Source organism: Sprattus sprattus (assembly GCF_963457725.1).
Source record: "Sprattus sprattus genome assembly, chromosome: 2".
In the NCBI taxonomy this organism is placed as follows: domain Eukaryota; kingdom Metazoa; phylum Chordata; class Actinopteri; order Clupeiformes; family Clupeidae; genus Sprattus; species Sprattus sprattus.
The window spans coordinates 46,071,859-46,084,697 of NC_137921.1; the positions used below are offsets into that span (position 1 = coordinate 46,071,859).

Below are 12,839 nucleotides of genomic sequence, written 5' to 3' on the forward strand. Positions count from 1 at the left end.
TGAGCACCACAGCTGGTTTATTTTATTAAGCAGGGTGTCTGGTCTCAGTCTGTGTGTGTGGAGAAGTGTGTTTGTGTGTATTTGGGACCAGAGAGCTTCCTAGTACACAGTAAACTGGTTCAGTAAGTATGTCAGCACTTGGTGTAGACTTAAAAAATCAAGCTGACATTTGTCCAGTTCTCTTCAAGCCAGTGGAGTTGTTCTGTCGGTAAATAACAAAAGCATGGTGATTTCCCTATGGTGACACATAATGCGCTGTATCAGACCGGTTAATTGGCTGAATGGGTCCCGTGTGATCTGTCCATCTTTCCGCACCTAGTTTTGTCAGAGAAACAAACCTTTTCCCAATTTCTGATTCCCTCTCTGTCTCTCTTGCTCTCTCTCTCTTCTTTTTCCATGCGTTTTTTCTCCTCTGTTTGATTTCTCTTCTGTTTCCCTTGTTCTTTCCACACTGGGAGCTCAGAGCATTGCTTTGGCCAGACTAATTTGCTCTTCCCCACAGCAGCAGCCACCTTGGCTTGCAGTGAGCCTGTTTATGCCTTCTCGGAATGACTCCATTTGGAATAGTTTCTGTCTGATGCTGAAATTCCACAACTTTTACAACCCCCCCCCCCCCCCCCCCCCGATAAACCCCCCCAAAAGAATCCCTTTTACTTAATTCTCGTCCTTCCTCTCTCATCGCTCCTCTCCTTCCTGTCTGTTGGTCTTTCTTTAGCCCTTCTTTTATTGCTTTTTTTTTTCATGGGTTGAGCACTTTGCTGGGATACCAAGTAAATATGAACAGGTAGGGCTTTCGGATAGGATCTCAGATTAGGGTTGTCTCTGCTGGGCCGGGGGGTGGGGGCGAGGCTTTGGCAGATAAGTTAGTCATCTAAAACATTTCCACTGAGTAGAAATATTAAGAAAGACAGACAGAAATAGTCAGTATATGCGTGTATGTCCGAGAGAGAAAGAGAGAGTGAAAGACAGAGGGAGAGGGAGAGGGAGAAGGCAAGGAAAGAAGTGCAGTATAGCAGGGGAGAGAGAACATGAACAACTATGAGGCCTGCTGTAATGTTACCTAAGCATTTGGGCCTTTTTCAACTGTTTGTGTGAGAGCGTCTGAAAGCGTTTTTGTTGGGATGTGCAAGTGTCTGACTCACTGATGGTGTGTGTGTTTGTGTGTGTGTGTGTGTGTGAAAGTGAGTTTGTTTGTGTGTGAGTGTGTGCAGCATCTGCCAAGTTTTCTGTGAGATAAGCGCCCTGTCATTTCTTCCATTCTCCAACCTCTAAAGGCCTCTTATTATAAGTATTGGAGCACTTTTATGGCTCTCTTTACTAACACTCTCATTTGCAGTCTCTCCCCCCCTCCCCCATCCACACACACACACACACACACACACACACACACACACACACACACACACACACACACATAGAGATAAGCTAAGCAGCTTCTGCCTTTCTCTCTCTATTGCGCTTTTACTTTATATAATTTCTCTTTCTTTCCCTCCTTTTTCCTTTCTTCTCTCTCCCTTTTGTCTCTCTACTCTTTCTTTTTCCTTTCTTCCACCTTTCTCTTTGCTCCCTCTTTCTCTCCATCTCTCTCCAGTTCTGAGTGTTTTCCCCCTGGGCTCTACTGCAGCAGTAGTGGGAGAGACTGTTGATTTACACACAGTGAGCCTTTTGAGAATGGACAACGGGAGATATTTCATGGGCAGTCTTGGTGGGGAAGACATGTTGTTGAGTGTTTTTGGGTAGCAGTGTAGGGGGAGAGATGCTTAGTTTAGACGGGGCTCTGGCCATGCCAAACAGAGGAACCACAGGGGGGGTTATGAGTGGGATCATAGGATAAAGAGAACTAAACTGTCTGTTTGTGTGTCCAAGAAAATTGTTTAACGTCTGGTCTGGTCCGTTCTAACCCTGGCTCGTTCAAACACACGCACACAGCAGCCGCGCACACACACATGCAGAGAACAAGAGAACGCACCACATTGCCAGAGAACATATCAACTCAAGTGTGAGAACGGTTCATGTTCTAAGTTCACGCACCGGTAGTGCCCCGGCTTCGCATTTTGCAGAAAATACAGCACAGATATTGGATCAGCTATCCCCTGTGGATATCCCCACCATGTTCGTAGATAACTCAAATATCTCTGAAGCGGGGAACGATCCAAACCACAGTTAAGTCTAGGAGCATGTGTGTTGGGTGCAAATGCAGCATGCTCCACAGACTCGGGACAGGAGGCTGTCTCCAGGAGACGCACATCTGGAGATGGAGAAACATGTTGGGCAACTCATAAAGAGTCACTCTTCCCCACCACGGAAGATGTCCATGACCCCTCTGCCGTGCCTGAAGGGGCCGTTCGGAGCATTTCACGGAGTACCATCATTAGAAACACACAGACACAACACCAGATCTGACACGAAACAACACCATGTGTTTCTTTGATTTTGTTTGTTTTTTTCAAACGCAGATTTTGCACGGAAATTGCTACCAAAGACTTGAAAGAGGTCAGGAGAAAGAGGGCTTTATCCTGCTGTGTTAACCCTGCTGATGGACTTACCTTGATGTTGATGGTGACAGATTGAGTTAGGGATGCTAGGGGCAAGCGGGTAATGTGATATGGATGCCTGAGGATCGTTGGGAACGAGGAGGGAGTTCACATGCAGCCGGGTGGCTAATGTGATTTGTTTGCAAATTGAGTTTGGAATGAACCGGAAAGTGACAAAAAATGGGAGCATGATGAGGTTACAAGATCAGTTACAATTCACCACTCAACCCCTCCACCATCTCGCTCTGTCGTGATTTATTCTGAAAGTCATTCCAGTAAATGAGCCGTTTTGAACGTTGGATGTGCGTGTCCGGCTGGCCCCTTAAACAGGCTGATAGTGGAGCTGCATTCTTTTAAAAAAGGTAGAAAGAATTGTGGGGTCGTCATTATATGTCAGTGTGATGACAAAAACTCCTAAATCAAAACATGTCTGGCACTGAAGTTAGATTTCAGTGAGAAGGGGAGGCCTTAAATCACCGGGCTAAATTTGGTCCTTGGGGCCCACCAAGGGGCTTTGGCCCTGGGGCAGTGAGGCACAACAGCAGTCCCCGAGGTGCAACTCTGCCTCCTGTCACCAACGTGCTGCTGGGATCCATTTTATCTGACAGTCAGGAACAGCAAGGAAGCTTCTCTCTCCACATGATAAGGTACTTTTTCCCCCTCCCTTCAAGCATCCTCATATTGGTGGAAGGTTAGTTTGTTCTGGCATATTCTAACAAAAGACCCTCTGTGTGAAAGTTCAAATACCACAGAGGCCACATACTATTACTGCTCTGCTAAGAAAAACATGGTCCATGCTTCACGCTGCCAGATTATCAGGCAAGTGAATGCATAAACAATTGCCCCCCCCCCCTTCCTCCCCTTCCCTAAAAAAAGAAGAAAGAAAACAGAAAACTACTGATAAAGACGAAAACAAGAGCTGGCGCAACAAGCAACCATTGCTCCAGAAGACGTCGACCCACCAGGCCCCCTGAACTGCCCCCTGAGAAACTGAAAGTGTGAGAGCGGGCTAAAGGGGGCAGGAGGGGGCTAGAGGGTCAAGATGGGGCACGTTTGGGAAGGTTGTGGGACCACTGTTCCCTCACGGAGGAAAGCTCTGGATGAAACTTCCTTGCACTCAGAAAGTTTCAGTGGACCTCGCGTGGGCTTCCTGCGCTTTGTGAAAGTGCTCTTTGTATTCTTCTCTTGTACCGTGCACTCGGTGCTGCTCTCCCCCTCTCTCCTTCCCTCCCTCTTGAGCACCCCGCCTCCTCCCACAACACTGCCTCTTTCAAGATGTTCTGCTAAATAATGATTTTTTTGGAGGAATATTGTCAGTACCTAAAGGAGAAGGAGTCTTCAGTTATGATGCACCCAACCGTTTTCCTGTGTGTCTGCCACATAATTTGATGAACATAAGTGCTTCATAATCCCGCCCAGGAACTGGAGTTGCCCAAGAAGAACCACATTTACAGATGCACAAGTACATTTTGACTTGCGGTCTTTAATCTTCTGGATGACTTCTGTTGACTTAAATGCCTAATTTATGACTCAAGACCTCACTAGTATTATACAAAGGACCATAGAATCAGCTTGCACAATAAATGACCGTAGGTTGACTTCCTTGAAGGATATGCTGCTAAGGCTACTTAAGTATGCTGAACATACTAATACCACTGTAGCCTGTAGTATATATCCATGCCTAGAAAGGGCCTACAAACAGACACTGGATAATCAAGCCTAAAATAAACCTGTAGTTTGGAGCCAAGCATGACCAGCTTCAAATTAGCATAAAAATACCTCACAGTGGTGAGGAAAAAAGCCTGCATTCTACTTAGTCCTTTTGTCATTTTTATACATTTCCAGAGTATTTTTTCTACATTTTAAGCTATTTCTGAATTCACTTCATTAGGCCTATTCACGACGAAACCCTACTTGTTACCATGACTGGAGACTCACTTATGTGCTCAACACTCCATCTTGAATATCTGCATACATATGGTATCCACTTAACATAAGTATATACAAAAATAAAGAAATACTTAGTGAATTTATCTGACTGACAGACGAATTTCAACCGGACAAAAATGCTACAGGTAGATTAGACGACTGGTTGACCTTGACCCTGAGGGAAAATCAGTGTGATTTTGGTATGTCAGAGTGCACTTAGTCTAATGGCTATGTTCATTTCTCTCCCTTCTGTCCAGGTGTCTCTGCACCTGAAGCCCATCCAGTCCATCCAGGTCCACCAGAAGGCCCTGGTGTTTGTGCTGAACTCCCCCCAGCCCGTCACCTGGAGGCTGAAGACTGAGAACCTGGCCCCAGCAGTCAAACGCACCTTTCATGTGAGTGTCCTGCGATCTGCCCATATCATCACACACACAATCTCTAAGGGATCTGTGAAAGCTCTTTGTCTGTTCAACACACACACACACACACACACACACACACTCACACACACACACACACTCACACACACACACAAACACACACACACACACAAACACACACACACACACACACACACACACACACACACACACACACACACACACACACACACACACATACAAATATCACTCTTCCAATTATCCTCTTTCACACGCAGTATTCACTCTTTTTCCTACTTTCTCAACAAATTGAGAAGTCATGAAAATCGGCCAGCGTGCACCATAATCCTGAATCATCATCCTTTTCTGTGTTCCAGTGCATTCTGTACATATCTGCATAGACAGAGACTCGCTCTGAGTGTAGTATGTGAGTGTAGAGAGAGAGAGATTGTGTGTGTGTTTGTGTGTGTGTGTGTGTGTGTAGCGCAGGAGGCAGGTTAAACACAGCCATAAACACTGAGTGTAGTCTGTGTGGATGCTAGACCACAGGTTGGAGGCGGATACACTGTGGTCCAGACTGGGCTCTTTAAACAGCTGCCATCAACACACACAGCTGAGGTTTGGCAAGAAGCTCTGTCTGCTCCAGTACCTACACTTTTCACTTCCTCGCACACACAAACACACAATTACAAACGCACACACACAGGCACCCAGACACACTTACAAACACACACACACACACACACACACACACACACACACACACACACACACACACACACACACACACACACACACACACACACACACACACACACACATTCATTTTCTGCCCTTGCCTTTGCCTCTCTATCTCACGTTCCCTCTCTTCTCTCCTCTCTTCTCTCTTGATCACACACGCACTCTCGCACGCACAGTCCAAAAGCCCTCAACACCTAAAGTCCCCCTCTTCAGCTGGAAATCGTTGCTGCATTGAAGTTCTTTACTCCAAATCCCAGCCCACAGCTCAGGCATTACTGTGTGTGTTTGGAAGGGTATTTACAACTGAACTGTCTACAGCCCCATAGAACACAGTACCCATCAGTACTACACTGCACATCAGTAGTCTTCCACAGCCTCTGGAGGGGCCTACTGACCCAGCTGTCAGGCGGCGTGATGCGGATGTTGTTGTTACGCCAGGCAGTCCGAGGGGGGCGTCGCGTTGGAGACGTCTCAGCCGCAGAATAACGGACAGCTCGGTGTTTACCCCAGCAGATAAAGCCAAGAAGTTAGATCAGCGTTGTTGGCACGGTGTCCCCATGACAACGTCATTGTTTTCCAGTCAGCTTTTGAAACACTGAGTGAGAACACACTCTGTCTCTCTGTCTTTCTCCCCCTCTCTCTGTCTTTCTTTTCCTTTCCCCCTCTTTTTCTCTCTCTCTCTTTCTCTCTCCATTCTATCCTACCATGATTTTCTCCCTTTCTCTGCTCGTGTTTGTTCATTTGGAGTGCATCCCCCTACTCTACCGTCTGAGAGAGGCACAAGCTGAGGGAGTGCGGAGGAAGCCAGTAAGCCTCACCCCTACCCAAGCCCCCTGGATGGGATAACTGGCCATATTTAGCCAACAGAGCGGGAGGCCTGAGGCCAAGAGGACTTAGGGAGAAAATGAAAACGCAGTGGACTCAGGTATCTAGGGCTTAAGCCCCTATAGGCCATGAGAAAATCACGCTGAAATGAGTTTGAGAGGCCCATTCCTAAACTAGACACACTGGCGCTGTCTATTCCCCCGACACAGACACGCAGAGATAAACATACACATGTGCACGTTCGTATGCTAACACGTTCACAGGTACACACACACCGGTAGAGATGGAGGGACAGAATGCATGCAGTTACACTCATGAGAAACAACAAACATAGGACAAAATGGGCATGCAACCATATAGACAGAGCACACACACACACACACACACACACACACACGCACACACACATGTGTTCACACCGACACACATGTGCACACACTTCAAACAAGGCCTACACACACACACACACACACACACACACACACACACACACACACACACACACACACACACACACACACACACACTCCTATCTCATCTTGTAAGCCTGCTTGTTTGCCCATCCTGATACCAGCTCTTCAGTAGGGCTTTCATGTAGCTGCCTCACTGTTCAGCAATAATCATTCTCAAATGTGCGCCGATAGCTTAGCATTCCCCAAGAATGCAACAGCGGGCATCACTATTATTTCCATATGTCCTGACGTGATAGACAACCCTTTTTTTCTCCTTTTTCTTTTCTTCTCTTCCTGTCATTTACTCCCTCTCTTTTCCTCCGTCTTTGTTGTTCCCTGCTCTTGCATGCGTCGTGCCACTGGTCTATGAAAATGTGCATCCCAGATTATGACATGCAAACACCCACAATCCCCTCGCACGCAAACGCAACAGCGCTTTTTTTTCTTTCTTCTTCACATGCATGGCACATCACGCGTACACACACTTACATGTATATGTGCAAGCAATCAAGCTCAGAATTGTCCACACACCTCAAAGCCTTACAATGACACACTTTCAAGCAAATGCACACATGCAAAATACACATCAGCACCAACACCCATCGATCTGGTCGAACCCATCATCATGCTGAAACACCATCTGCGTGATAAGGACTTTGTAAAAAATTGAATGCACTTCAGAGCCCTTTTCATAGAGGACTGTATGTCTTCGCAGATAGGGTCATACAGCCTGCAGGACTGTATCCTGTGTGCTGTCGGAGAGGACATTTACAAGGGGCATTTGGCAGAAACTAGATATATCCTCCGCCGGCAGCCACTCAGCCCAGTACAGCTGAGGTAGAGGGAGTCAGGGTTCCGTCATCTCCTCTGGGAACGGACTGGTAGCAGGAGCTTGGTGTCCGCCCTGTGCTAACACTTGCTAACCTGATTCACACAGCACATGAATTATAAAGCAAGACATGCGCGCACACACACACACACACACACACAGAGGGAGAAACACACAAACTCAATTACACAATCAGTTCCATATTCCATTTGTACACACACAAACGTGGGCACAATACACTTACCCCCCAGCATTAGCTTTTTATGCAACTAAACTCACCTCACACACACACACACACAGTATGCACATTCATATCATCACAGACACGCAAACCTAAATACATATATTCACACTAATGCCCCATGCACCCAAACACACACACAACGAGGGTGTCGAGTTTCAATCACCGCTGAATATGCAGCGGAAAATGGCCTGAGCAATCCCCTGAACACCAGGCTTGCTGCTTTAATGGAGCCATTTCCTGAGCTGAGTGGATATACTCTCCTGTCACATGAGATTGAAAATGAGCCGGGGGTTGTGGGGTTGCATTTCAATTCACAGCAGACAAATGTGCTTGTGGGCCTCCCTGCAAACTGTGTGTTAGTGTGCATGTGTGCATGTGTGTGTGTGTGTGTGTGTGTGTGTGTGTGTGTGTGTGTGTGTGTGTGTGTGTGTGTGTGTGTGTGTGTGTGTGACTGTGTGTGTGTGTGTGTGCGTGTGTGTGTGTGTGTGTGTGTGAGTGTGTGTGTGTGGGTGTGCATGTGTATGTAGCTGTTTTCCCAGGAGTCTGTCAGCAGGGCAATGCCTTTGGCACGGCTCAGTAGAAATCACCGCACACACACACGCACACACACACATAGACACACACACACACATTTAAAAAAGCCACACATGTTTGGAGTGCAGATGCATGTCTGTGTTGAAAGAGGGCATCGGTGTATGAATGTGTATGCATATCTGTGTGCATCTGTATGTATGTATGTGGTGTGTGTGTGTGTGTGTGTGTGTGTGTGTGTGTGTGTGTGTGTGTGCGTGTGTGTGTGTAATTAATGTGGTTAGGCATGGGATATGACAGCTCATGTTGGGCCTTGTGTTCCCAGAAGAAGTGTGGGGGGGGGGGGGCTGAGACCATCTCTGATGATGACTTTAGAGCTAAGGGCTTACCTCAGTGTTTTTGCACACACAGACACACACACACAGAGACACACACTGGCACATTGACACTTACTCACACTGCTCTCTTGGCGATAGATACACTGATAGCAAAATTGTCCATAGCAATAGATGTATTGACTTGAGAGAGAATGAGACCTATTTATACTGACTTGTTTATTAAAAAGAGCAAAATGAACACCCATGAGAAACCCACAATGTCTCATGCTCTCATGCTTATTTTTGTTTAGTAAACAACATAATCACAAGTCAACATATGACCAAACTGCCATCTTTTACTGACTGACTGTCTCCATACCATTAGAAATAAACCATAAGAATGTAAAAGCACCGCAAATGTCTTTTCCTGTTTTATCCTGATTTTAACTGAAAACATGGGGACCTTTTTTCCCAGGCCAGAATTTTGATTGACAGCTGTGGAGCGTGTTGGCAAGTCATGGAGTCTGAGGTAGAATTTGGACTCCTCTAAAACCCATAGTTCGCAAACTTCAGAACTGAGCGCGTGTTTGCGCGTCAGAGAGACAGAGAGAGAGAGAGAGCGAGAGAGAGGAAAGTGAATATGAAAGAAAGTGTGGAGACAAACACCCTTTTACATCGTCTTCCTCCCCTCCCTCTTCTCCTGATCTTTGCCGTTGGTGTGGGGGTGTTGTTGGATGTAGGTGTGGGGGTCGCGTGAGGGAGAGTGGAGGCATATACGCCACCCCACCCCCACCCCCCACAGCTACTGGCAGCCCCCTGGGTGCACATCTTTATACAGTTATATTTCAATAATGGCAGGATGGAATTTTGACCAGCTTGCAATGGGGTGGCGTAGTGGAAAGAGAACCAAGACAAGCCAATGCCTCACTGAAAGCATCTGTAACGTCTATACTGGCCAGTTCATCATGCCTTGTTCTGGTTCTGTCCACAACTTCTGGACATGCAGTGAATGTTTTGTGTTTCCCAAGTGATGTCCTTATATTGCACCTTATAGTCAGTTAATAAGGTGCTGTAAATGTACCTACGTTATACTTAAACATGATTATGCTATCAATTCTATCCCTTAACCCTGTTTAATATGTCAATTTCACATACCTATTAGCCCACCAAATATCCTTCTCTCTCGCATTTTACAAAATGGACTTGGACGACTTGCACCTTCCTTGTTGTGAACTTCACAAGCGCAGCGATGAGATCAGTGTCTTATTATTCTCCAGCCCTTTTTCCATCGCCTTGTTATGTGGAAACAAATGCGTGTGTGCCTCCTGCCAGGCAGCACCTCCAGCTTGGACGGCCAAACTTTTCCCAGACCTCCATGGAGCTCCTACGGCACCATCTCTTCCCCAGCGAGCGGAGCGCCGCTCACAAAGCTCCAGCCCCACACAGCCATCTCCCGATCAAACCCCCCTTTAATGAGACGTTCTTGTGAGGCAGAGCCAGGCCTCTATGGGCGATCAGAATGAGGCGGAACCAGATGGGTTGCCGAGTCCAGAACCTCGACTGGCCAGCAGAGCTGTCTCTGTAGCGGAGAAGAAGAAGAGGAGGAGTGAGTGAGTTTCTTGTGGAGAGGAACGGATTGAGCTGGATGGGGATTTGTGCTTTGGGTCTTCACACCTCACATGGAGGTTGGGAGCCAGACCACCCCCTCACTGTACTCGCATGTCTCCATTAAAGAGGATGTTTCCTGGGGCTAATAAAGCCATGAATCCATGCACGCCAGGCACACACACACACACATGCACACATACACACACACACACACACAGACACACACAAACACACACATACATACATAGACACACACACACACACACACGCACACGCACACGCACACGCACACGCACACACACACATACACAAAAACACCCACACCCACACTCACACTCACACCCACACCCACAGACACATAAGCAGTCTTCTCAACAAACACATGCACACAATTCTCTCTAAATACACATACTTTCTCACAAACACAACCATACACACATACACACACACACACAAACACACACACACACTGACGAACGGGCCGCCCATGGAGCTTGAGCGGCCTGGAGCCGGTTCAGGGCTAGTGAGCGCACTGTTGGTGTTGGCCGTGCCGCGCTGAGCCGCACCTCCCCCCAACGTGCTCCAGACTCCAGACATCTCACTGTAAAACATGCTCCACAGCCTCCCGCCTGTCAGTCAAACACGACCGCAACGAGCCAGGAGGGCCCTGTGCAGAGAGCCAGAGTCCAGCAGGGCCCAGGTCAGCGGGGATCGGGGAGGGAGGTTCGGCCCAGAGAGAGAGAGAGAGAGAGAGAGAGAGAGAGAGACAGAGAGAGAGAGAACCAAGTTTGTTATGCTTTCTTGTTGTCGTGGTAGCAGGAGCATTTTGCTGTTTGCTGTAAGTTTTGTCGATCTGGAATCCATTTGTAAAGGCCACATTTTTAGATGAAGCAACTTTTTCTTTTCAATAAACAAGGAAAGGGAAGTGAGTCAAAGAGCTGAAAATGCTGGGACTGTTGGAATTTTCTGTTCTTTCTGACTTTGCCAAGTGGCTGTTCTTTATTGCCTCTTGGGTTTGCTGTTTGCTCTCTCTCTGGTCTTCTCACTCTCTGATTGCTAATTGAAACCATGGCGCAGCGCAGTATTGGCTATATTCTCTTTCAATGGGGAAGGGAGGGATCTGCAGAAAAGCTCCTTGGTGGCACTAAGCCAAATGATCTTGTTTTCTACACAACATCCCCTTCTCTGCCAACACACTAAAGTCACACGCGCACACACACACACACACACACACACACACACACACACACACACACACACACACACATGCAGATAAATACAGTTTGTTGCTCTCTTTTGGATGCATTTGGGCACACTTGCCATATCCAAAGATCCTGTGGTACTCCCCCCATCTCTCTGTCTCTGTCTCTCTCTCTCTCTCTCTCTCTCTCTCTCTCTCTCTCTCTCTCTCTCTCTCTCTCTCTCTCTCTCTCTCTCTCCCTTTCTTGATCTGTTCATTATCTCACAGTGGAATAGCAAACATGAGTTTGTGCTTTCCCAAACTTGAGGGAGTTGCTGAGTGAGCAAGCCTAGATTTCGGCACGCCGATAATTGATATAAAACATTTGGTGTGGCGTCTTAAGTACTCTCTCTCTCTCTCGCTCCCTCCCTCCCTTCCTGCCCAGCTATTCATGCACATATGGCAGTAATATGCAGACGTTGATAGGGAAGCGAGGCCAGGAAACCACAGTCAAAAGTGCTTTTAAAAAACCATGGAGCATGGAGGGTACTGGGAAGCAGCAGCCTGCTGTCGGTTAGTTGGACTGGGGGATGTGGGGTGGCGAGCTGGGATAATGGGCTTGGTGTGGAGGCCTGTCTCCTCTTCAGAAGCAACCAGCAGCCCCTGTGAAGCTGCCTTAGCGCTGGGATTCAGGGAAACGGCAGAATTTGGTGTTGCTTGGGCGTAGTGCAATTTTCCCAGGTCGCCCAAATTACTTCTCGACGGTTGCCAGCTGCTGAGAAGTGGATGCCGGGTGTCAAGAAGCCCCAGCCGTTGCTTTCTCAGCACAAACACAATCCTAAAGCCTTCCCGCTCGTTGCTTAACGGCTGTGCCACATCTGTTGGGCTTCCCTCAGACAGCCCAGAGGCCTCCCCCACCTTCCCCCCTCTTCCATCCTCCAAGTGCATTTCCCAGTGAATCCACAAAGTTAGCTCACAAGGACGCGCAAAGTTTCCATGAGTTGCACCTCGCTGCCGAATCAGACGGAAGGCCCCAGTGAGCGCATCGGTTGTACATGAGCTCATCTCACGGAGTGAGCCCAGGACTAATCTCTCGTCTGGAGTTGTTTGTTTCCAGCCGGAGATAAACAGGGGAGATTTATGTGTCCGTGTGGGAGAAGGGGAATGTACCAGAGAGCAATCATGAATCTTTCTCTGTCTCACTCTGTCTCACTTTCTCTCACTTTCTCTCACTCTCTCTCACTCTCTCTCTCTCTCTCCCTGGAGTGT

General features: G+C 47.6%; 1 protein-coding gene across 1 annotated transcript in view; it reads left to right on the forward strand.

Moving 5' to 3' along the window:
• Window positions 1–12,839, forward strand: part of tgfbr3 (transforming growth factor, beta receptor III) — a 92,529-nt gene that overhangs the window by 46,138 nt on the left and 33,552 nt on the right. Inside the window, exon 4 of the mRNA XM_080857764.1 lies at window positions 4,721–4,858. Within this exon, the coding sequence (XP_080713890.1) occupies window positions 4,721–4,858 (138 nt within the window). The remainder of the gene's footprint in view (window positions 1–4,720; window positions 4,859–12,839) is intronic.